The sequence below is a fragment of the Anomaloglossus baeobatrachus genome, chromosome 3 (genome assembly GCF_048569485.1).
Source record: "Anomaloglossus baeobatrachus isolate aAnoBae1 chromosome 3, aAnoBae1.hap1, whole genome shotgun sequence".
In the NCBI taxonomy this organism is placed as follows: Eukaryota; Metazoa; Chordata; class Amphibia; order Anura; family Aromobatidae; genus Anomaloglossus; species Anomaloglossus baeobatrachus.
The window spans coordinates 689,700,506-689,726,697 of NC_134355.1; the positions used below are offsets into that span (position 1 = coordinate 689,700,506).

Here is a 26,192-nt window from a genome sequence, read left to right on the forward strand (position 1 = left end):
TGTCATTAAAATTATATGATTTAAAGGGAATTCCTAGGACATCTAATATATCTTTTAAGAGGAATATAAATTTGGGCAGAGAAATAACTTTGCTGCTACCTCCCTCTGAACAAATATTCCTAGGAAGGGACTGGAGTGCAATAAATAGTTACAGTGAATGTTATATGGGATCCTTATCTCCGCTTTATTAAATATTGATTGATAAACGCCAAGGCTCCAGCCAGAACGAATCAGCCGAGAGCCGGTGCTGCTAAAATCATCAATGCTAGGTTTATGTAAAATACTAGAGCTGCCATGGCTGAGAATTGGGGGGAAATGTCTCCTATTTATCGAATTTGTACCTTTCCATCCTCCGGCCCCTGTTTCTTACAAGTATTTCATATTTCCTGTTTCAGATCATTTCTCTTTGTCTAAGAATAGACAGATGGGATTTTTTCTTTATAAGGTTTTCCCCTAATATCTACTAGAATTCACTTCCTTTTGTATCCAACCGTTTCGACCGGCCTGGACAGGCTTTATTATTTGTGGTGGAGATGTAATTGATATATTAATATCTTACAATAAACATTATATTTTAATTTAATTTTGACCACCTAAGAAAAATTTATTCAAATTACACTGTGTGCAGAATTATTAGGCAAATGAGTATTTTGATCACATGATACTTGTTATACATGTCGTCCTACTCCAAGCTGTATAGGCTGAGAGCCAACTACCAATTACGTAAATCCGGTGATGTGCCTCTCTGTAATGAGGAGGGGTGCGGTGTAATGACACAACACCCTATATAAGGGGGGCTTAATTATTAGGCAACTTCCTTTCCTTTGGCAAAATGGGTCAGAAGAGAGATTTGACGGGCTCTGAAAAGTCCAGAATTATGAGATGTCTTGCAGAGGGATGCAGCAGTCTTGAAATTGCCAAACTTATAAAGCGTGATCACCGAACGATCAAGCGTTTCATGGAAAAACACCACATTAATAAATGTATAATAAATCCTTCTTAATATTTAAGCCAGAAGGGATCCTAGCTTGCATGGTAAAAATCCATTTTGTTTCCTTATAATGTAGAATACTTTTTAGATCCCCTCCTCTTTTCGGCAGTCACCCTTTCTATAGCGTTCACTTGAAGGCTATACACATTACCGTTGTGAACATTAAGGAAATGTTGGGAAGCTCCGGAAGGGCTTCTTGTAGAATTAACCACAACATAGATGTGCTCAGATATTCTTTTTCTTAAAATTCGTGTGGTATATCCAGTATATTGTACGCGGCATGCGGTGCATGACATCATGTAAATCACATTGTTTGAACCACAATTTATCATAGTTTCAAACTTCTTGTCATTGGAATAGAATGAAAAGATTTATATACAGTATGAGGTCCACATAGACCCTTTATACAGTATGTGCCCCCACATAGCCCCTATATACAGTTTGAGCTCTCATATAGACCCTCTATACACCGTATCAGCCCTTATATAGCTCCCTATATACAGTACAAGCCCTCACATAGCCTCACTATACACAGTATGAATACTTATATATTCTACTGTATACAGTAAGAGCCCTCACATAGCCCCTCTATACACAGTATGAGCCCCTATATAGCCCCTACATACAATTCAAACCTTCACATAGCCCCTCTATATACAGTAGGAACCCCTATATAACCCCCAATATACAGTATGAGCCCTCACATAGACCCTCTATATACAGGATGTGTATCGCCCCGCGCTCGGCTGCCCGCCGAGCCGCTCGGATCCAGGCTCGTGTGTCGGTGGCTCGAGCGCCTCCGGACCGGGGGTCACGTCGCTCTGTAAAGGGGCTGGCGTGTCGAGTGGGATTTTTGGATTTGGTTTAGAGTTCGTGACGCCACCCACGGGTTGTGGTGAATGTAGGCACCACCGCTGCCGGTTAATGCGCACCCCGGGGGAGATGTTGGGGGCAGCTTGTGATGTTAACCCCTCCGTGGGCAGGGGATGGTGGCCTCGGGACCCGGATGATGTGGTGCAGTGTCGTGCACGGCCTGCGGGCACAGTGGTACTCACTCGGACAAACACACGGGAGTCTCTGGTAAACCAAACGGTGGATAGTCGGTGTCCACAGCCGGTCGGTTCAGTCCCCAAACGGTTGGTGGTGTCCGTCTTCTCCTGCACCTCTTTGTAGATTTTGGACAACCCGTTGTGTGCAGGCGCTGGCCCGGTGGATCTTTGGCCCTTGGCGGTGGCCGTTACCCGGAATCGGTGGGCTGTTGCCTTCTTTTGGGACTTTGGGTGGGAAAGGATCTAAAGTCCAGACCTCAATCAGTTAATTAACGGGGTCCGGTAGATTCGGGACCGCGTTTCAGGGTCTGAGTACCCCCAACTTGTGCTCAGGTTTCCAGCTGGTTCCCCGGTTCGGTACCGGCGGGCCACTACCCTGTCCCGGCTACCTACAGTTCCACCAGGACTGTCTTCCCGGCTCCTGCAGATGGCCACCACCGTTTGCCCCCTGGTCAAAATGCCCGGGCGCCTACCCAGGGCACAGACAGATTTTACACTCCTCTCAACTCCTTCACTCCCTAACTTAATCTGAACTTGAACTTCCTGCCTCTGGGCATGTGAACTCCTGGGGGCGTGGCCAACTGCCAGGCTCCGCCCCCATGGTGTGGACATCAAACCCAGAGGGAGGTAACCAGGGTTTTAATGGGTTGGCTGCTGTCACCTTATTTGGGGGAAGGGTGTAGTGCAAGGGCCTAACTGTGACTACCTGGCTAGTCCAGGGCATCACATATGAACCCTTATATATTCTCCCTATATACAGCATTAGCTCCTAACTACAGCATGACCTCTTATATACAGCATAAGCCCCCACATAGTCCCCTATATACTCCCAGACATCCCATATACATCTGAAAAAAACATACTCACCTCTCTTCCATTCCTCCTGCGCTCTGCTCTGCATCCACTTCTTCTTGATGCCGGTGTGTACACATGAGCTGATGACATCCCGGTGCCGGCAACTGGAGCTCGGCTGGGCTGCACTGTCATTGTGTATTGCCAGCAGCGTAGTTGCAGGAAAACTCCCTGTCTGGAGACCTGCACCGGTGGAACAGCAGCGAGGTGAGTATGTATTGCCACACACAACATTATAATGAGGGTAATCACAATGGGTGATGACAATGGCCCCCTCGGGAGTCCCGGGCCTGGGCAGTAGCCCGAATTGCCCTCATTTTAGCTTGCCTATGAAGAAACGTCTTGACTATATGAAAATACCGGTTATTTGTGTTGGGGAAAGTGAGTTGACGAGTCGTCTATCGGTGTCGTACTTTTAAGTGCAGTTACGTCGGGTTTATTATTTTTATAAAGCTTTGGTCGGGGACGTAGGGATGGAGATAGGGACACACCAGCACTGGTAGAGTAACAACCAACTCACGTATTTTATTGTTATCACTGAGTCTCACTTTCTGCGCTGTTGCATCACAGCACGGCTCCTATTTACAATTTTCCCCAAACAGGGATCATTTTTGCCCCCTTGTGTGAAAGAGTCACAAAATCTTCCCTTTGCACTGCTATGTGTACACACCAGCAAGTCATGATCTAACCCCAAAAAAGGGATAATTTTTGGGCCATTTTTACTATTAAACCCCTTCACAACATCCACCGTAGATGAACGGCGCAAGTCGGAAGTGGTATATGAAGCGGGATGATGGGGTGAGCTCGCCCCATACTTGCAGGTAATGGATGGGTGTTACAGCCAGGACCTGTCTCTGCCCGCCATTGATAAACTGTGAAATCCTACTGTCAAACTCTGACACAGGGACTTAACATGAACCAGCAGGGGGTGCGTCATTCTATGCGCTCATAATGTGAAAATATGACATTTTTTTTATAAAAAATGATGAAAAATCAAACCTAGCACCTTTTGCCCCATTAAAGACAGACAATAAAAAAATACTCATGTGGTATCTTTGTGTTCAGAAAAGTCCAATCTATCAAGATATAAAAATAATTGGTAAACAGTAAAAACAAAAATAATAAATAACGTCAAAATTGGGGTTTTCTTGGTTGCTGAAATACCACAAAAAATCCTGTAAAAAGAGATCAAAACATCACAAAATGTTTTCAGTAAAAATATTGTCTTCCCGGCAAAAAATAAGCCATAAAACAGCTCAATAGACCGAAAAATGAAAATTTTACGGTTATTGGAAAATGGCGACACAACCCTCCCAAACTTTTTTTGTAAATTTTTGATTTTTTTCCCACCACTAAAATAGTAAAAAAAACTGAACATGATTGATAGCACCGTAACTGTACTCAGTTCACTGGAAAAAAAAAATACAAAAAATATATAATATATATATATATTTTTTTTTTAAATTAAGAACCTGGGAAATTAGAATTTGGAAAGATTCTATAATCTCTACTATCATATGTATCAGGGATGTACCGGATGTAGGTGGAAGATCCTGAAACTTTTTTTAGATGCAGTAAAATTGTAAATAATAAAATTACAGAGAAGTGCAATATCACATATGGAGGCGCAGCCCTTCCAGAGAAGCTATAGCCGGACGTCAGGTATCCGCGGTATAAAGGATTATATCAGAATTTATAGGTGTCATAAATGGAGGTAATCGATGAGCAGATCCATCATTGGTTAGAACAGATAATGAATAATGATATCGACTTTCTATAAGTACTCCACATTTCGTGGTCCGGGGCAGTGAACAGGACGGGAGGAATCCGGCAAATATTGGGACCAGATTTATCTAATAGGAACAACTTCCAAATACCCCGCACCTCAGTGTCCACAGGTAAGAAGTGATCTTTACTTTTATACTTACTTTCCTTAGTTACAGTTAGAGATGGATGAATCCGCAGATGTTTGGGTTGAGCGAGTCCCACTGGAGTTTAAAATAAAGTCCAATTCGGGACCGGACTTGAACTTCAACATGCGCCCGGATGTCGAACCCAATATTAACCTATGGGGACCCAAACGTTTGTGCTGTAAAATGGTGTTAATAAGGGCTAGGGGGCTGCAAAAGGAAGCAGAATGGGGATTAGAGCAGGAGAGATCCACTTACCGAGTCTCCGTGCCGTTGTCACACTGCTTTGGAGTCTGCTCATTAACTCTCATGCATATTCTCTGCTGCCCCCACCCACACTCTGTTAAAGCATCTGTGATTGGTTGCACTCAGACTGCTACTGTGCCAGCATCTGTGATTGGTTGTAGAGTGTTAAAATAAATAATTAGAAAAAATGACGCAGGTTCCCTCCTAGTTTTGATACCCAGCCAAGATAGAGTGGACAGCTGGGAGGCTGGTATTCTCTGGCTGGAGACATCCATGGTTATTGGAGCCCCCCCAGCCTAAAAATAGCAGCCCACAGTCACCCCAGAATTGGAACATCCATTAGATGCGTCAATTCTGTTGCTTTACTCGGCTCATCCTGATTGCACTGAAGCAGTGGCAATTGGTATAATATTAGGGGATACTGACAGCTGTGATTTGGCATAAAATCACAGCTGTCATCAAGCCCAAGGTTAGTAATGGGGAGGGGGTCTAACCCCCCAATACTAACACTGTAAGTAAAAAAAAATAAACACAAAAAACAGAGAAAAATCCTTTATTGAAAAAAAAAAACAACTAAAAACCCTACCCTCTTTCTCTAATTTATTAATCCTCAGACACCCCTGCAGTTCCAACATAATCAACAAGAGGACCCACTATGATTGTGGCTCTGCTACATCTGAGCCTGCAGAGCACGGTCACATTAGACAACCTGACCAATCACTGTGGCCTCAAGGACTGAGTTCACCTGAAGTCCCAGCTGTCCGTCCCATGGTACCCTAGCTGTGATCTCAAGTGAACTGACCTGAGGTTAACTCCGTAACCTCACCATAGGTAAAGTCATTGAACTCAATGCAGGATTAGTCAATGTGCGCACATTGAGTATTTGGTTGCAGACATTTTGTACCAAATCTACATATCTCGGCAGAAAAACGAACTGAAGCCTAATCCAGTAATCTAGCATCACGTTCAATGAGTTCACCTGAGGTCACAGCTGGGGTTCCAATTGTATCCCTGCTGTGACTTCAGGTGAACTTTCCTCTGGTGAACTCAGTGACCTCAACAGCGGTGTCTGATTCACATTCATCTTCTATTGATCCTACTGTAATAATTTTGCTTGTTTTCCAGTCTGGCAGTATAATGATGTTCTTACTCACCTTCGTCATCCTGTGGATTGCCGTGTCTGGCGGCACAGATCAACGTGAGTTCAATAATTTTTTTATAGAAATTTGTTGATGACAATTAATAGTCACTTAGTTAAAATAGTTGAAAAAAGACATGTCCATTAAGCTCAACCAAGGTATAGGAAAGTATAAGGGGAAGGGGTATACAGTGCCTACAAATAGTATTCAACCCCCTGCAGATTTAGCAGGTTTACACATTCGGAATAACTTGGCATTGTGACATTTGGACTGTAGATCAGCCTGGAAGTGTGAAATGCAGCAAAAAAGAATGTTATTTCTTTTTTTATTTTATTTTTAAATTGTGAAAAGTTTATTCAGAGGGTCATTTATTATTCAACCCCTCAAACCTCAAGAATTCTGTTTGGTTCCCCTAAAGTATTAAGAAGTATTTCAGGCACAAAGAACAATGAGCTTCACATGTTTAGATTAATTATCTCTTTTTCCAGCCTTTCCTGACTAATTAAGACCCTCCCCAAACTTGTGAGCAGCACTCATACTTGGTCAACATGGGAAAGACAAAGGAGCATTCCAAGGCCATCAGAGACAAGATCGTGGAGGGTCACAAGGCTGGCAAGGGGTACAAAACCCTTTCCAAGGAGTTGGGCCTACCTGTCTCCACTGTTGGGAGCATCATCCGGAAGGGGAAGGCTTATGGAACTACTGTTAGCCTTCCACGGCCTGGACAGCCTTTGAAAGTTTCCACCCGTGCCGAGGCCAGGCTTGTCCGAAGAGTCAAGGCTAACCCAAGGACAACAAGGAAGGAGCTCCGGGAAGATCTCATGGCAGTGGGGACATTGGTTTCAGTCAATACCATAAGTAACGTACTCCACCGCAATGGTCTCTGTTCCAGACGAGCCCGTAAGGTACCTTTACTTTCAAAGCGTCATGTCAAGGCTCGTCTACAGTTTGCTCATGATCACTTGGAGGACTCTGAGACAGACTGGTTCAAGGTTCTCTGGTCTGATGAGACCAAGATCGAGATCTTTGGTGCCAACCACACACGTGACGTTTGGAGACTGGATGGCACTGCATACGACCCCAAGAATACCATCCCTACAGTCAAGCATGGTGGTGGCAGCATCATGCTGTGGGGCTGTTTCTCAGCCAAGGGGCCTGGCCATCTGGTCCGCATCCATGGGAAGATGGATAGCACGCCCTACCTGGAGATTTTGGCCAAGAACCTCCGCTCCTCCATCAAGGATCTTAAGATGGGTCGTCATTTCATCTTCCAACAAGACAACGACCCAAAGCACACAGCCAAGAAAACCAAGGCCTGGTTCAAGAGGGAAAAAATCAAGGTGTTGCAGTGGCCTAGTCAGTCTCCTGACCTTAACCCAATTGAAAACTTGTGGAAGGAGCTTAAGATTAAAGTCCACATAAGACACTCAAAGAACCTAGATAACTTGGAGAAGATCTGCATGGAGGAGTGGGCCAAGATAACTCCAGAGACCTGTGCCAGCCTGATCAGGTCTTATAAAAGACGATTATTAGCTGTAATTGCAAACAAGGGTTATTCCACAAAATATTAAACCTAGGGGTTGAATAATAATTGACCCACACTTTTATGTTGAAAATTTATTAAAATTTAACTGAGCAACATAACTTGTTGGTTTGTAAGATTTATGCATCTGTTAATAAATCCTGCTCTTGTTTGAAGTTTGAAGGCTCTAACTTATTTGCATCTTATCAAGCCTGCTAAATCTGCAGGGGGTTGAAGACTACTTGTAGGCACTGTAGATACAACCATATTCATTGGACTAAATGTTAAACAGATACATATTTAAACAATTATTTATGTTATTTTCGTCTTTAAAAAAGTATTTATGTCTTGTTTGAAACCATTGCCAGTTCCCGCTGTGACCGGTCCTAAGGTACACTGCTACACAGGCTAATAGTTTTAATGAAAGGAAGAATTTGTGAATGTAGCGGAGTCTGTTACACACTAATCAGGAGTTCCAGAGGGAAAAGGTAGAATAGACTGGAAAAGCCTGCACTGAATGTTAATGAGATTAGCAGGGTTGCAGTAGAAAGGAATTGGTACATGATGGGCTGGGGATAAGGGAGATATCTCCTGCGACTATAAACGACTATAAGAAGGAGAATAGCGAGCTTTAGCAGATGGTTCAGTTTTGTGGGATCTCCTGCGTTCTATAGTGGGAGTGGGTGGATTTCAGTGTTTTAAGAATGTGAGAAGAGCAGAGAGCTGTACATGGAAGAAGGGTTAGCAAGGAACTGATATGGATGGAGTGGTTATGTGGTGTGAAAGGGTGGTATATTTGAAAGAAAGTGTGCCGCCCCGGCGCGGACCGGGGTGCTCGGATCCGGGGTGGTCGTGGCTCAAGGGTACCGGACCTGGGCTCGGCACTCCAATCCTTGAAAGGGGGTTATTTATAGGGGAGAATTTAGTGAATGCCACCTGCGGGTTGTGGTAATGGGAGTACTACCGATGCTGTAAGGAGTACCGGGGTAGATGGTGTGGAGCAGCAAGGTGTCAGTCCCTCCGCGTTAGGGAAGGCCTCAGCCTCTGGGGCTTTGGTGGGATATTTGGGAACGCAGGGTGCAGGGGAGCCAGGATACTCACTGCGGGTAGTCGTGGTGCTGGATGAGGATATAAAGCAGACACTCACACCGAAGATAAACCAAAGTCTTTGTGAATCACAGTCACTGCGGGGAGCCCGTCCAGGTGTCCGGTGTCACTTGGTAATCCAGAGACGCCTTCGTGCACAATTTAGTTCTCTGTTGTTGCCCCTTGGCTTTAAGCTGTTAGGGCCCCACTCACTATATTTTTAGTGTAGCTGTGCTCTTGATGGCTGGCACGGGGGATTTTAGTGGGCTGCTTTACTGGAAAACCCTATCCCGCGGTGTGCTGTTGCCTTCAATCTCTGAGCTCTTAGGGAAGTTCATAAAGAGACTCTCCCTCCCAGGTTAATTATCAGGACGTTGAATCGGCTCCAGACCTAGGGGTTCTGTACCCCGTCGTGCTTGGTACCGATCAGTTCTTTTGGGTTTCTGATGCCGACAGTCCTCCTAGACTATGTCTATTGCACCCTTTCCAATGTCACTGCCATCGGCCCCCAACTCATCTGGTACTGGACCACCGTCTGCGACCCAACCTCGATCTAGCTCCCCAGGAGCTACCACTCCAGCTCCTCACTCTTTGAGGGCTCTCACTCAACTCCTCTTGCTTCTTCCCTCCCACCAGTCTGCCTGACCTCTAGGTGGGTGGCCCTATTCCGCTTAACCAAACCACTGGTGTGTCTGACAGGTCATGATGTGAGGTGTGATTGGGATGTGGTGCTGATGGTAGCGACACCGGTTTCTTAGGAACCTGGAACCATGGGGGGTAGGTCCTTCACCCTGGGTGACAGGATTTAGTTGCCTGTGGCACCCTGATATACTCAGGGGCGCCACAAAAGCAATAGCTGGAACAATGCTTCCCAACTCCAGCCTTTACAAGCCACCAACACATCATGTTTTCAGGGTTTTCTTAGTATTGCATAGGTAATAATTCTATCACCTGCAATACTAGGGAAACCCTGAAAACATGATGTGTTGTGACTTGTGAGGGCTGGAGTTGGGTTGTTACAGCTCTTGCTTTCTTTCAAATTTAATTAATTTCTCGAATAGTTAGGGAATTCTGAGCTAGAAAAGAAGTGAAGAGGATAAACATGAGAAAGACATTTTACAGCACAAGAGAACTAGAACCAAACATAAAATATAAATCACACAGCTCGATACACAGGGAATAAAAACAACTTGTGGGTTTCCGAAAATGAAGACACCAACCATTTTTTCTTAGAATGTTTTTTAAAATCTGAAAAGATATACACTGACAAGCAAAAGGGTAACAATGTTTTGAAATGTTGATATTCAGGCTCCATATCTCACCATCCTCTACAGCTTTGAGCATGAGACGACCTTTATTTTATAGACAATCATCTTGGCTTCTCATACAGAAATGTGACTTGCAGCTATTTAGCATATGATTAGTTATGTAGACTATTGTCATATCACTGCATTGTTATGGTTTTGCTCCTAAAAATCAAATTTTAATTTTAAATTTCAATTTTTGTTAGCATTTTGTAAATCCTCCTTTGACTTTCACATCTGCCTGAATCCTTCTAGACTCTCGATCAAGCATGTCTCCACCGAAATCTGATCCAAGGTCTTTGATACGGGTTCCCAATCTTGGTCCATAGTGGGTGGTTCACTTGGGGATGTATACAGCTTTTTCATCACCCACAAGTGTTGGATTGAGTTGAGGTCTGGGGACTGCGGGGACAATCCAGCTCCTCTACTTCATTTTATTGAACAATTTCTTTGCCAATCTCGACATATGCTTTGGGTCACTGTCCTAATGGAACACTGTCATCCTTTTTATACATGTAGTGCTCAAGCATATGAAGTAAAGGGTACTTTACACGCTGCAATCTCGCTAGGGAGATCGTAAACGAGCGTACCCGCCCCCGTCGGTTTTGCAACACGGGCAAATCGCTGCCCGTGGCACACAACCTTGCTAGTCCCCGTCACACGCACTTACCTGCCCTGCAACGTCGCTCTGGCCGGCAAACTGCCTCCTTTCTAAGGGGGCGGTTCGTCCGTCGTCACAGCGACGTCACACAGCAAGCGTCCGATAGGAAGCGGAGGGGCGGAGATGAGCGGGACGTAACATCCCGCCCACCTCCTTCCTTCCGCATAGCCGGTGGAGGCAGGTAAGGAGATGTTTGTTGCTCCTGCGGTGTCACACATAGCGGTGTGGTGCAGCAGGAGCGACGAACAACATCGTACCGACAGCAGAAACGATATTAAGGAAATGAGCGACGTGTCAACGAGAAACGATTTTTCACGTTTTTGTGCTCGTTGATCGTCGCTCCGTGGTGTTACACGCTGCGATGTCGGTAACGGCGCCGGATGTGCGTCACTACCGATGTGACCCCGACGATATATCATTACCGATATTGCAGCGTGTAAAGTACCCTTAACTCGTCTCACATTTATAGTGGGGAAAATAAGTATTTGATCCACTGCCTATTTTGTAAATTTTCACACCTACAAAAAATAGAGAGGTCTGTAATTTTTAGCATAGGTACACATCAACTGTGACAGACAAAATCCCCCTAAAATTCCAGAAAATCCCATTATATGATTTTTAAATAATTAATTTGCATTTTATTGCATGAAATAAGTATTTGACACAGTAGAAAAACAGAACTTAATATTTGGTAGAAACCTTTGTTTGCAATTCCAGAGATCAGACGTTTCCTGTAGTTCATGACCAGGTTTGCACACACGGAAGCAGAGATTTTGGCGACTCCTCATACAGATTTTCTCCAGATCTTTCAGGTCACTCCTCCATATAGATCTTCTCCAGATCTTTCAGGTTTCTGCTTGTCAGCTTGCAACATTGAGTTTCAGCTCCTGCAAAGATTTTCTATTGGGTTCAGGTCTGGAGACTGGCTAGGCAACTCCAGGACCTTCATATGCTTCTTATGGAGCCACTCCTTAGTTGCCCTGGCTGTGTGTTTTGGCCCATTGTCATGCTGGAAGACCCAACCATGACCCATCTTCAATGTGTCGCGGGTGGAGGAGAGGACGCTGCGCTCTCCCACTGCTCGGGTCCGGCTGCTGCTGCTGCTCGGCGGTGGCTCGAGCGGTGGGCCGGATCCTGGGGACTCGAGCGGCGCTCCTCGCCCGTGAGTGAAAAGGGTTGGGGATTGATTATGGGGATGTTTGGTTATTGTCCGTGACGCCACCCACGGTTGTGGTGATATTGGTGACACCACCGCTGCTCTGGACGGGGATCCCGGGAGCGGTGACAGGGAGCAGCTTTGTTGTTAGTTCTCCCCTCCGTGGGTAGGGGGTTGGTTGTCCCGGGGCCCGGTGATGGGGGTAGGGATGGATGGTACAGGCGGGCTACGGGGCCTGGCGAGGTGCAGGGTCGCGGGGGCAGCGCTGTGCCGCACGGCACGGTGGTACTCACTCAGCCAAATGATGAAGACACAGTTCTCGGTAAAACACACGGCTCGATGGACGGGTCCCACAGACGGCTGCGATGTTGTTTCTCCCGGCAGGTTGATGGTGACTGCCTTTCCCTGCACCTACGCACGGTTGATGGTTCCAATGGGTTCCCACCGGTAACCCGCTCCCCAGCTTGGATATGGGCTGGAGGAGCCCCTTTTGCCCGCAGGCTCTGGCCCTGGGAAACGGTTGCCTTGGCGGTGGCGGTGTCTCCCTCCCTTGGTTGGACGGTTGTCTTCTTTCGGGACTTGATTGCTGGGAAACCCAGGAGGTTCCCTTCGCTAACGGATTCGGCAACTTCACGGCGACTCCTAGCCTTGCCGGGGTCCGCAAGCCCCTGCCAGATGGTGCTGACTTCTCTTTGCGTACCGGTCCGGTACCACCGGGCCACCGCCCATCCACGGTCCTTACGGTAAACTCCGATAGGCCACTCCTGCAGACGGTCACCACCGTCTGCCAACCTTGCTGTACCGCCCAGGCCACACACCCGGACGCTGTCAGTTAGTTGCTCCACTACCACTTTCCTTCCTCTCACTTTCACCTCCGAAACTAATCTGTCTACTTTTCCCGCCTCCAGGACTGTGAACTCCTCGGTGGGCGGGACCAACCGCCTGGCCCACCCCCTGGTGTGAACATCAGCCCCTGGAGGGAGGCAACAAGGGTTTTGTGTCTGACTTCGGTGTGCCTGACCGGGAGTGTGGGGTGTGTTGTGTTGCTCTCTGTGGCCCCTGGCTTGTCCAGGGCGCCACATTCCCCCTTAGTTAAATGCAGACCATCCGCGGGCTGCCCGTCCATCACCGGTTTTATTTTCACCAACTGTAAAAATAGAAAAAACGGTAAACATATACAATTATAATAACATCCTCCCACAACGAGAGGTACTCTTACTTAAACGTTACGGTTACGGCTTCCGCTCTCTCCCACCCAAGCAACCTGGCCCTGATGCTGCCCCTAAGAAAACAGGCAGCACCCCTTGACCCCAGTCCAGCACAAGTTGCCTGAGCGGGTTCTGTCCTTTTCAGGGGACCCACGTTCATAGGGAACCCCTGAAACCCCCAGAGGATTGCCACCGGTTCCGGTGGTGGCTGGGCCCCAGCCTACTCCACCTACTCTCCGGAGGTGGCAACGGTAGAAGCCACAACAACACATTATTTACAAGCCACACGTTTGTGGTTGCCCTGCAAGTTCTCGGGCCTGTTCATAAGGAGTCCCTTATGCAAAACCTTTCAAACGGTCCCCACGAGGACAACGGTGTCGGCAACGACCGGTTCTAATCACTTTTTCAATCAGGTAGCAAATCAGATGATATATACTCACAGCAAAAAAGAGGGCAACCAGTCCAGTTAGCCCAGGCCAACACATCTAATGCACCAACAGGATGCAGACAAACCTCTCAACATGATGGACACTTCACAGGTGCAAGGTAAATTGCACACTAGTGGCGCGCATAGGGCACTGTTCACGCTCGTATGCGCATGGTATCCAGCCAGCAACCTATTATCACGCCCTTACTGTTAGGTTAGGCGGGTTACCCGGTCACTACTCACTGCAGCACACAAGGGACAGAGACTCCACTATGCACGGCCGTATTAAGAGGCCCGGCTGCACCCCGTGTTAAAAAAAGGTGCAAAAAATATATTTCAAATATATATGAGGTATTAGTTAGTAAATTGGCCAATGTACATAAGCCCACAATCCTCATCATGGATCCTCATGCTTGTGGGTCCCTACACTAATAAATATCAAAAAATAGCAACAGAAAGAGGAGATAAAAACTCCTCCAAAAATTTAATATACTCACAGCAAAAAAAGAGGGCAACCAGTCCAGTTAGCCCAGGCCAACACATCTAATGCACCAACAGCAAATCAGATGACTTCATCGGTATCATTTACTTATCATTCTTTTACAACAACTTTCAAAACGGTACTGGTGGTCCCAATGGGGACAAAGACAACAGTATTCCGCTGCCTTCACTGGGATTCCTCGGTGTAGGCTGGGGGAGGGGACGCGGTGGACACCTGGGCCTCTTGGCTGCCCCTCAACTTTGCATCCAATGCAAGCCACCCCCTCTCCCCGCAGTGCCGGGGGTATTGCACCAGGTCTCCTGGCATCAGGTTGCGGCCGGGATGCTCCTCCGGCAGGTGGGCATTAACATCCCGCCGGGCTACAAAGACTTCGGCCTCCAGGCCCGGTTTATAAATAAATCCATAGCCCCGGTGGACATCAAACCGCCTCATCTGCCCTTCATACAGGGGGCTCCGGAGACGGAAGGTCGCTTGCCTCAGACTCTCCTTCTCCCGGATTGTACGGGCCACCATCTCTGCCTTCTTCTTCTCTCGTTCTGCGATCTCCGGGCCCAACGGTACCGTCTCCCTATCCCAGTATGGTGCTGCTGCGAGCTCCGGCGCACGGGTCGGGCCCCGCGGGACCTGCTGAACACTGCCCACCGCTGGTGATCTGGGCGGAAGGTCTCGCGGTGACTTGGCCTGGGGTGCTGTTTTGCAGCTGCAACCCGACGCAACCTCAGCCGAGGTGTGGGGGATGGGCACAGGGGCCTTCTTCCGTTGGGCCTTCTGCACGGAGCGGCCTGTCGGCTCCGGCTCGGGGGAAGTCTCCGTAAATGCCTCCGGCTTAGGCTTCTGGACCTTCCAGGGCAGCACCTCTGATCGGTCACGGGCTCCGGCTACAGGTCGGTCCGCCTGGGCGGACATGCGGGGTATCGCTACCGGTTGCGGGGGTAGCGGGCCTAGTGGCGGGGTCACGGCAACCGAGACGGGTAGCGAGGGAGGCAGCAGGGCGAGGGGGTTCAGACCGGGTCCCGCAGCCACGATGACCGACCCACTTGGGATACCGGGGCGTGGGTCACTCACCCTCCCTTCCGCAACTTCCTCCTCGCGTCTCCGCACGGTCGCTATGACCTCCGTCATGTCGGTCTCCCACTCCTCCAAGAGGAGCTGCATCTTGACCTGCAGCCTCTGTTGGAGCTGTGCGGTCCGGATCTCCACCCACGCCGCGGTTCCAGGCGTGGGGGCTACGGTGCTACGAGACGGCATGTACATCTTTCTGGCGGCCTCTTCAAGGAACAAGCTGGCCGCAGGGTCCTGGCGTCCCTGCCTTTATAGCCGCGCGCTACATGCGGCCAACCGCCATCAGTCCCCCTTAGTCTCTTTCCGGCTCCTCCTCTATCGGGGCGGGGTTTTGGCCTTCGCGCCTCCACTACTCGAGGAGACGCTCGAGTGGGAACTCTTCGCGCCCAAGATGGCGGCTTCTCAACTTTTCCGGCCGGACCCCTCCGGCGGTCACACAAGGCGCACTTCCACCAGTCGGTAGAACGGTAAGATCCTGTTCGTGATGCCAAGTTGTTGCAGGCGGAGGAGGGGACGCTGCGCTCTCCCACTGCTCGGGTCCGGCTGCTGCTGCTGCTCGGCGGTGGCTCGAGCGGTGGGCCGGATCCCGGGGACTCGAGCGGCGCTCCTCGCCCGTGAGTGAAAAGGGTTGGGGATTGATTATGGGGATATTTGGTTATTGTCCGTGACGCCACCCACGGTTGTGGTGATATTGGTGACACCACCGCTGCTCTGGACGGGGATCCCGGGAGCGGTGACAGGGAGCAGCTTTGTTGTTAGTTCTCCCCTCCGTGGGTAGGGGGTTGGTTGTCCCGGGGCCCGGTGATGGGGGGTAGGGATGGATGGTACAGGCGGGCTACGGGGCCTGGCGAGGTGCAGGGTCGCGGGGGCAGCGCTGTGCCGCACGGCACGGTGGTTCTCACTCAGCCAAATGATGAATACACAGTTCTCGGTAAAACACACGGCTCGATGGACGGGTCCCACAGACGGCTGCGGTGTTGTTTCTCCCGGCAGATTGATGGTGACTGCCTTTCCCTGCACCTACGTACGGTTGATGGTTCCAATGGGTTCCCACCGGTAACCCGCTCCCCAGCTTGGATATGGGCTGGAGGAGCCCCTTTTGCCCGCAGTCTCTGGCCCTGGGAAACGGTTGCCTTGGCGGTGGCGGTGTCTCCCTCCCTTGGTTGGACGGTTGTCTTCTTTCAGGACTTGATTGCTGGGAAACCCAGGAGGTTCCCTTCGCTAACGGATTCGGCAACTTCACGGCGACTCCTAGCCTTGCCGGGGTCCGCAAGCCCCTGCCAGATGGTGCTGACTTCTCTTTGCGTACCGGTCCGGTACCGCCGGGCCACCGCCCGTCCACGGTCCTTACGGTAAACTCCGATAGGCCACTCCTGCAGACGGTCACCACCGTCTGCCAACCTTGCTGTACCGCCCAGGCCACACACCCGGACGCTGTCAGTTAGTTGCTCCACTACCACTTTCCTTCCTCTCACTTTCACCTCCGAAACTAATCTGTCTACTTTTCCCGCCTCCAGGACTGTGAACTCCTCGGGGGGTGGGACCAACCGCCTGGCCCACCCCCTGGTGTGAACATCAGCCCCTGGAGGGAGGCAACAAGGGTTTTGTGTCTGACTTCGGTGTGCCTGACCGGGAGTGTGGGGTGTGTTGTGTTGTTCTCTGTGGCCTCTGGCTTGTCCAGGGCGCCACAAATGCCCTTACTGAAGGAAGCAGGTTGTTGTCCAAACTTTCACGATCCATGACCCTATCCATACTCCCTTCAATATAGTGCAGTTGTTCTGTTCAATGTACAGAAAAGCACCCCCAACGTATAATGTTTCTACCCCCATGCTTCACAGTTGGGACGGTGTTCTTAAGGTTGTACTCATCCTTCTACCACCAAACACGTTGAGTGGAGTTGATACCAAAAAGTTTCTATTTTGGTATCATCTGACCACATGACCTTCTCCCATGCCTCCTCTGGATCATGCAGATGGTCATTAGTGAACTTCATACAGGCCTGGCATGTGCTGGTGTGAGCAGGAGGACCTTGTGTGCCCTGTAGGATTTTAATCGATGACGGCATAGTGTGTTACTAATGGTAAGCTTTGAGATTGTGGTCCCAGCTCTCTTCAGGTCATTGACCAGGTCATCCGGTGTAGTTCTGGGCTCATTCCTGACCTTTCTCAGAATCATCCTTACCCGACCAGGCGAGATCTTGCATTCCTGACCTTTCTCAGAATCACCCTTGTGCAGGTCTAAAATGTTGTCCCTGATGTCCTTAGACAGCTCTTTGGTCTTGGCCATGGTGGAGAGGTTGGAGGGTGATTGATTGAATGTGTGGACAATTGTCTATTATACAGGTAACAACTTCAAACAGGTGCAATTAATAAAGGTAAGGAGTGCAGAGTAGGAGCTTCTTAAAGAAAAAATATCAGGTCTGTGAGAGTAGAATTCTTGCTAGTTGGTAGGTGATCAATACTTATTTCATGCAATAAAATGCAAATTAATTATTTAAAAATCATACAATGGGATTTTCTGAATTTTTGGGGGATTATGTCTGTCACAGTTGAAGTTACCTCCAAATAAACAAATCTCTCCAAAACTTGCAAAATTGGTAGAGGATCAAATACTTATTTTCCCCACCATAGCTCAGCATTTAGACCACCATCATCGTGGTCAAATATTCAACGCCTTTGGCTGTGAAACACCCCATATCATCAGCTTCCAACACCGAACTTGACAGTTCCTTAAAATTCTTGATCCATTATTCCCATTTTCCTTTGTTTCTTCTAGACCCATTTGCCTCCATCAGAGCCGTCTATTGCGTTCTGTCTCATCATTCCAAATCACGGTTTCCAATCTTCCCCTTTTTGTAGTTTTTTGTAAACTTGAGCCAACGCTTCTTATGACAATATTGAAGTTGAGTCTTCCCCTTTTTTCGGGCCACTATTCCAGACTTGTGTAATGTGCGTCACTCGGTGCATGCATGGATGTCTGTGATCTCACTATTATGAAGCATATGAGCCGCCTCCACTGCCGGGTGTCACCAGAACTGATAGATCTTGTGATGAGCGACTTGTTGATTCTGATATTCTGCCTGAACGTCACCTCTTTACTTGTTGATGGACGAACGAACGTCATTTCTTATTCTTCCAGCTGTCAGGGCCTCACATGATGCAGTTTGGAAATTTTCTTGGCTGAGACACCGCTATTGATGAGCTGGTTAATGCTGTGACTCTTTTCTTGGAACATATTCTTCATGGCGCCTCCTTCGATTTGAACCAGGGACTTAGGGGGGCTTTACACACTACGACATCGCAGCTGCGATGTCGGTGGGGTCAAATCAAAAGTGATGCACATCCTGCGTCGCTGTCGACATCGGAGTATGTGAATCCTTTTTACTACGATTAACGAGCGCAAAAGCGTTGAAATCTTATGATCGGTGTAGCATAGGTCATTTCCATAATTTCGGAAGGACCGATGTTACGATGTTGTTCCTCGTTCCTGCGGCAGCGCACATCGCTGTGTATGAAGCCGCAGGAGCGAGGAACATCTCCTTACCTGTGTCCCAGCTACAATGAGGAAGGAAGGAGTTGGGCGGGATGTTTACGCCCTGCTCATCTCCGTCCCTCTGCTTCTATTGGCCGCCTGCCGTGTGACGTCGCTGTGACGGCGCACGACCCGCCCCCTTAGGAAGGAGGCGGTTTGCCGGCCAGAGCGACGTCGCAGGGTAGGTAAGTGCATGTGAAGCTGCCGTAGCGATAATGTTCGCTACGGCAGCTATCACAAGAGATCGTATGTGCGACGGGGGCAGGGACTATCGCGCTCGGCATCCCTAGCATCGGCTTGCAATGTCGTAGTGTGCAAAGTACCCCTTACACTTGGGAATCAACCTAATAACACACAGAGCTATTAGGGAATGTGAGAACAGGTTGTAAATTTTCCATTACCAACACCGAAACAGTAACAATGCAGTGACATGAGAAGAATCTGCATTACTAATCATAGGCTAAGTAGCTGCAAGTCTCATTTATTTATGAGATAGCCAAGATGATTGTCTATAAGGTGAAGGTCGTCTCACGCTCAAAGCTGTATCAAAGCTGTAAAGGATTGTGAGATATGGAGACTGAAGTTCAAAAATTCAGAACACTGTTACCCTTTTGCTCATCACAGTGTGTGTGTGTATATGTGTGTATATATATGTATATACAGTTAGGTCCAGAAATATTTGGACAGTGACACAAGTTTTGTTATTTTAGCTGTTTACAAAAACATGTTCAGAAATACAATTATATATATAATATGGGCTGAAAGTGCACACTCCCAGCTGCAATATGAGAGTTTTCACATCCAAATCGGAGAAAGGGTTTAGGAATTATAGCTCTGTAATGCATAGCCTCCTCTTTTTCAAGGGACCAAAAGTAATTGGACAAGGGACTCTAAGGGCTGCAATTAACTCTGAAGGCGTCTCCCTCGTTAACCTGTAATCAAGGAAGTAGTTAAAAGGTCTGGGGTTGATTACAGGTGTGTGGTTTTGCATTTGGAAGCTGTTGCTGTGACCAGACAACATGCGGTCTAAGGAACTCTCAATTGAGGTGAAGCAGAACATCCTGAGGCTGAAAAAAAAGAAAAAATCCATCAGAGAGATAGCAGACATGCTTGGAGTAGCAAAATCAACAGTCGGGTACATTCTGAGAAAAAAGGAATTGACTGGTGAGCTTGGAAACTCAAAAAGGCCTGGGCGTCCACGGATGACAACAGTGGTGGATGATCGCCGCATACTTTCTTTGGTGAAGAAGAACCCGTTCACAACATCAACTGAAGTCCAGAACACTCTCAGTGAAGTAGGTGTATCTGTCTCTAAGTCAACAGTAAAGAGAAGACTCCATGAAAGTAAATACAAAGGGTTCACATCTAGATGCAAACCATTCATCAATTCCAACAATAGACAGGCCTGAGTTAAATTTGCTGAAAAACACCTCATGAAGCCAGCTCAGTTCTGGAAAAGTATTCTATGGACAGATGAGACCAAGATCAACCTGTACCAGAATGATGGGAAGAAAAAAGTGTGGAGAAGAAAGGGAACGGCACATGATCCAAGGCACACCACATCCTCTGTAAAACATGGTGGAGGCAACGTGATGGCATGGGCATGCATGGCTTTCAATGGCACTGGGTCACTTGTGTTTATTGATGACATAACAGCAGACAAGAGTAGCCGGATGAATTCTGAAGTGTACCGGGATATACTTTCAGCCCAGATTCAGCCAAATGCCGCAGAGTTGATCGGACGGCGCTTCATAGTACAGATGGACAATGACCCCAAGCATACAGCCAAAGCTACCCAGGAGTTCATGAGTGCAAAAAAGTGGAACATTCTGCAATGGCCAAGTCAATCACCAGATCTTAACCCAATTGAGCATGCATTTCACTTGCTCAAATCCAGACTTAAGACTGAAAGACCCACAAACAAGCAAGACCTGAAGGCTGCGGTTGTAAAGGCCTGGCAAAGCATTAAGAAGGAGGAAACCCAGCGTTTGGTGATGTCCATGGGTTCCAGACTTAAGGCAGTGATTGCCTCCAAAGGATTCGCAACAAAATATTGAAAATAAAAATATTTTGTTTGGGTTTGGTTTATTTGTCCAATTACTTTTGACCTCCTAAAATGTGGAGTGTTTGTAAAAAAATGTGACAATTCCTACAATTTCTATCAGATATTTTTGTTCAAACCTTCAAATTAAACGTTACAATCTGCACTTGAATTCTGTTGTAGAGGTTTCATTTCAAATCCAATGTGGTGGCATGCAGAGCCCAACTCGCCAAAATTGTGTCACTGTCCAAAGATTTCTGGACCTAACTGTATATATATATATATATATATATATATATATATATATATATATACACACACACCTCTACTACCAGCTTTCGCCCCATATTGCTGCGCCTGTTCACTTCAAACTCCTCAAACAGCACGTCCATGCTGAACTTTCCTCCCACCTTTCCTCTGACTCTCTCTTTGACAACCTACAGTCTGGCTTCCGTCCCCATCATTCTACTGAAACTGCCCTGACCAAAATTACTAATGACTTACTTACTGCCAAAGCTAACAAGCACTTCTCTATACTCCTACTTCTAGACCTGTCCTCAGCCTTTGACACTGTCGACCAATCCCTTCTATAACAGATCCTCTCTTCCATTGGTGTCAGAGACCTCGCCCTCTCTTGAATCTCTTCATTAGAGATGAGTGAACCGGTCGCGGTTCGGCTCGAGGTCGGTTCGCCGAACGGACGTCCCGTTCAATTTTGATTCGTCGAACGTTCGACGAACCGAACTCAAACCGCATAGGAAACAATGGCAGGCATTCAGAAACACATAAAAACACCTAGAAAACACCCTCAAAGGTGTCCAAAAGGTGACAAACAACTCACAACACAACACAAACACATGGGAAAGTGACAAGAACAAATTCTCATGCGAAAACAAAAGAGCGTAACGAGGAAAAAGAGGACGAGACACAGATATAGGCATGGCACGCCCTTCTAAAATCATGTAAAACACCGCAAGGTGACTCCAAGCGGAGTCTCCCTTTTTTCCAAAAATTGGGCCACACAGGCACTCACCCCTTCAGTGGCAGCACTTGTGCCCTAGTTGTGCACTTCACAGCTAGATTTGCATCAAGCACATTCAAAAATACGCCATTCTTATCCGTCCCCAGGATGACACCGGGGGTAGGTAGCAAAGTCTTTCCTGATCCCAGCTCTGTTCATCTTGGCTCCTTTTAAAAACAATGTAAGCAAGGGTTACTCCAAGTGGAGTCTCCCTTTTTTCAAAAAATTGGGCCACACAGACACCCCATCAGTGGCAGCACTTGTGCCCTAGTTGCAAACAGGATGTTTTGATTTGCATCAAGCACATTCCAAATCCACAAGCATTTACTCTCCCCAGGATGACACAGGGGTAGTAAATTCCTTCTGGATCCATGACTTGTTCATTTTGATGAACGTCAGTCTGTCCACATTGTCACTGGACAGACGCGTGCGCTTATCTGTCAGCACACACCCAGCAGCACTGAATACACGTTCAGAGACAACGCTGGCAGCTGGACACCACAAAATCTCCAAGACGTAAGTGGAGAGCTCTGGCCATTTTTCTAGATTTGAAGCCCAAAATGAGCAAGGCTCCATTTGCAAAGTCATGGCATCGATGTTCATTTGGAGATACTCCTGTATCATCCTCTCCTGCCGTTGACTATGTGTCAGACTTGTTGTCTCTGGTGGCCTTGCAAAGGAGGGTCTAAAAAAATTATGAAAAGATTCCATAAAATTGCTGTTACCAGCACCAGATACGGTGCTACTGGTACGGGTACACTGTTGAAGATGACGAGACCGTCCCATGTTTGTAAAGTTACAACTGGGAGATTCCCTCCCTGCACCTGCACGGTTGTTTGGTGGAAAAGCCGAGCTAAGATCGAGTAACAGCTTCTGCTGATACTCCTGCATACGTGCGTCCCTTTCTATGGCTGTAATTATGTCACAAAATTTGGACTTGTACCGGGGATCTAATAGTGTGGCAATCCAGTAGTCATCATCACTTCTAATTTTGACAATACGAGGGTCATGTTGGAGGTAGTGCAGCAAGAAGGCGCTCATGTGTCTTGCGCAGCCATGCGGACCAAGTCCACGCTGTGTTTGTGGCATAGAGGTGCTAACCGTTCTTTCTTCCTCTGACATCTCTCCCCAACCTCTTTCAACTGAAATTTGACCAAGGTCTCCCTCATCTGCTGAGTCTTCCATGTCCATGGACAGTTCGTCCTCCATTTCTTCATGTTCTCCTGCACCTTCCTCAACATTTAGCCTGCTACCATGCGCCCTTGTTGATCCCTGTCCCCCATGGTCCCATGCCTGCCGCGTTGGTGATGATGAACGTCTGGACCTTGGTGATGTTGTTGTGTCTTGCGCATATGAATCCTCCTGTAGTTCCTCCCCTTCCTGTTGTCCCACCCCCTGACTCCGAATAGTGTTTAGCGTGTGCTCCAGCATGTAAATGACTGGAATCGTCATGCTGATAATGGCATTGTCAGCGCTAAACATATTCGTCGCCATGTCAAAACTGTGCAGAAGGGTGCATAGGTCCTTGATCTGAGACCACTCCATCAGGGTGATCTGCCCCACCTCTGCATCTCGTTGGCCCAGGCTATACGTCATGACGTATTGCACCAGGGCTCGGCGGTGCTGCCACAGTCGCTGTAACATGTGGAGAGTCGAATTCCAGCGTGTCGCCACATCGCATTTCAGGCGATGAACCGGCAGGCCGAAAGACTTCTGGAGCAATGCAAGCCGCTCAGCTGCGGTGGTTGAACGGCGGAAGTGAGCAGACAGTTTTCGTGCCCTGTGCAGAAGGCCATCTAGGCCGGGATAGTGTGTTAAAAATTGCTGGACAACAAGGTTCAACACGTGAGCCATACAAGGCACGTGTGTCATCTTGCCCAGGCGAAGGGCCGCACCCAGGTTTGCAGCATTGTCGCACACGGCCTTACCAGGCTGCAGGTTGAGTGGAGACAACCATTTATTAAACTCAGTCTCCAGAGCTGCCCACAACTCAGCCACTGTGTGACTCCTATTTCCAAGACATGTCAAGCCAAAGACCGCCTGATGCCGTTGCGCTCTGCTGCCAGCATAGTAATGAGGGGTGCGTGATTCCTTCTGCGCAGTGAGAACACTGGTGGCCTGACCAGGCAGGCTTGGGGCGGAGGTGGAGGACCCAGATGAGGTGGAGGAGGCAGAAGCAATGGCGGAACTTGGACAGACAGAGGATTGACACACAAGTCATGGGGACAGCAAGACTTGTGCAGCAGACCCTTCACCATCTATTACCATAGTTACCCAGTGCCCAGTCAGCGACATGTAACGTCCCTGTCCATGCTTACTAGTCCAAGTATCGGTGGTGAAATGCACCCGTTCACACACAGAGTTTCTCAAGGAAGCGGTGATGTTGTGTGCGACATTCTGGTGTAGCGCGGGCACACCTTTCTTAGAGAAATAGTGGCGACTGGGCATCTGGTACTGGGGCACAGCGACAGACATAAGGTCTCGAAAATCTTGTGTGTCCACCAGGCGGAAAGGCAGCATTTCGGTAGCCAAGAGCTTACAGAGGGATAAGGTCAACCTCTTAGCTTTGTCATGGGTTGCAGGAAATGGCCTTTTATTTGTCCACATCTGAGGGACAGAGATCTGGCTGCTGTGTGGAGACGGTGTTGAGTAGGGTGTCCCTGGAAAAATGCAGGTTTGTGAGGAAAGTGCAGGCATACACATGATGTTGCCTTCATCCAACGTTGGTGCTATCGATGTCTGAGAGAGCTGTACACACGCACTTGTTTCCCCTTCCAAACCAACTGACGACCTACCAAGCAAACTGCATGTTGCGGTTACAGTGGTGGAAGTTGTGCGTGGAAAACCTGGTGTGACAGCTGTCCCCACAGTCCTAGAAGATGAAGAGCGCGCGGATGCACTGGAAGGGGCTGGCGGTGGATGGTTCGATCCGCTAGGCCGCATTGCAGCACGGTGAGCTTCCCACTGAGACATATGACATCTATTCATGTGACGATTCATGGAAGAAGTTGTCAAACTGCTGAGGTTTTGACCTCTACTAACAGAATCACGACAAATGTTACATATCACATGATTTGGTTGATCTTTTGATATTTTAAAAAAGGACCAGGCTAGGTAAGGCTTAGAGGGCATGCGACCTGCTGATCCACCCCGACTAGTGCTCAGAGGCAGAGTGGTGGCTGAGGATGCAGTTTTAGACGTGCTACCAGTACTCCGACTCTGTCCAGGAAGGCGCAAGGTAACTTCGTCATCAGTTGCTTCCTCCTCCACCACCTCTGTTGACCTCCTTGAGGGCCTGACTGTGGGTTGACAGTAGGTGGGATCTAGAACTTCCTCATCAATTGTTGTGTTTGCACTCCCCTCACCCTCAGACCGAGCCTCTTCTTGCCCTGACCAAATATTTAAGTTGTCATCCCAATCTGGTATCTGCGTCTCATCGTCATCAGTATGTTCCTCATTGTCTATAACAACAGGTGTTACAGTTTGTGAAAAAGGGTCAACATTATGCTCAGAAACTTGGTCCTCACGGCCTGAATCAGAGTCACAAAGGTTCTGGGCATCACTGCAGACCATTTCCTGGTCTGTACTCACTGTAGCTTGGGAGCAGACCTCTGATTCCCAGGCTATAGTGTGACTGAACAGCTCTGCAGACTCAGCCATCTCAGTTCCACCATACTGTGCAGGGCGGATGAAGACTTCAGAGCTGGGAGAAAGCAAGTTTGATTGGGATGACAACTCATAGGACTGGTGTTTTTGGATGCGGTAGTTGAGGTGGCGGAGAGGGCACTTGTTGGACCACTTGAGATCCATTCAAGCATTTTCCTTTTTTGGCCATCATCTACCTTTGTTCCAGTTGTTCGTGTCCGTAAAAAAGGGAGCACATCGGATTGTCCATGGTAAGTAGTAGACATCTTACTTTTGCTGGTAGATGGTCTATCTTCAGCAGATGATAATGGAGCTTTGCCACCTTCCCCACGGACAAACCCTTTTTTTCCTTTTCCAACACGCCTCTTCCCCTTTCCACCAGCATCTGTCATTTTGCCACTCATGTTGATTGCGACAAGATTGTGCACTTAAAATGTGGTAGTAAAAATTGAGAGGTGGTGTAGATTGCAGCGGTGGTCTAGCTTTATTAACAGCAGAATAAACAACAATAACTATCCCTGACAATGCAACTACGGCCCTTAAACTGGCAGCAGTGTTTGCTATTAGAATGGCTTAGTAACAATGAGTTTGAGTGTGCAATACAGAGGTGCTGCAAATAGATTTGCACTAGTGGGACACTAATGGAAGTCCAACAGCCACGTTTAGGATGCCACTAAGTTTCCTCAGTGTTTGCTAGTATAATGGCTTAGTAACAATGAACTTGAGTGTGCAAAGGGCAGGAGGATACAGTGGCAGGGTTGTGGGTCTCTGGGTAGAGGAAAGGAAGCCTCACTTTCTCATACCTCCCAACCGTCCCGGATTCTGCGGGGCTGCCACGA

At 48.1% G+C, this 26,192-nt stretch overlaps 1 protein-coding gene across 1 annotated transcript in view; it reads left to right on the forward strand.

Annotated features, from left to right (window-relative positions):
* Positions 1–26,192, forward strand: part of LOC142297073 (fucolectin-like) — a 186,284-nt gene that overhangs the window by 133,898 nt on the left and 26,194 nt on the right. The window contains exon 2 of the mRNA XM_075341320.1: positions 6,174–6,246. Within this exon, the coding sequence (XP_075197435.1) occupies positions 6,186–6,246 (61 nt within the window). The 5' untranslated portion in view covers positions 6,174–6,185. The remainder of the gene's footprint in view (positions 1–6,173; positions 6,247–26,192) is intronic.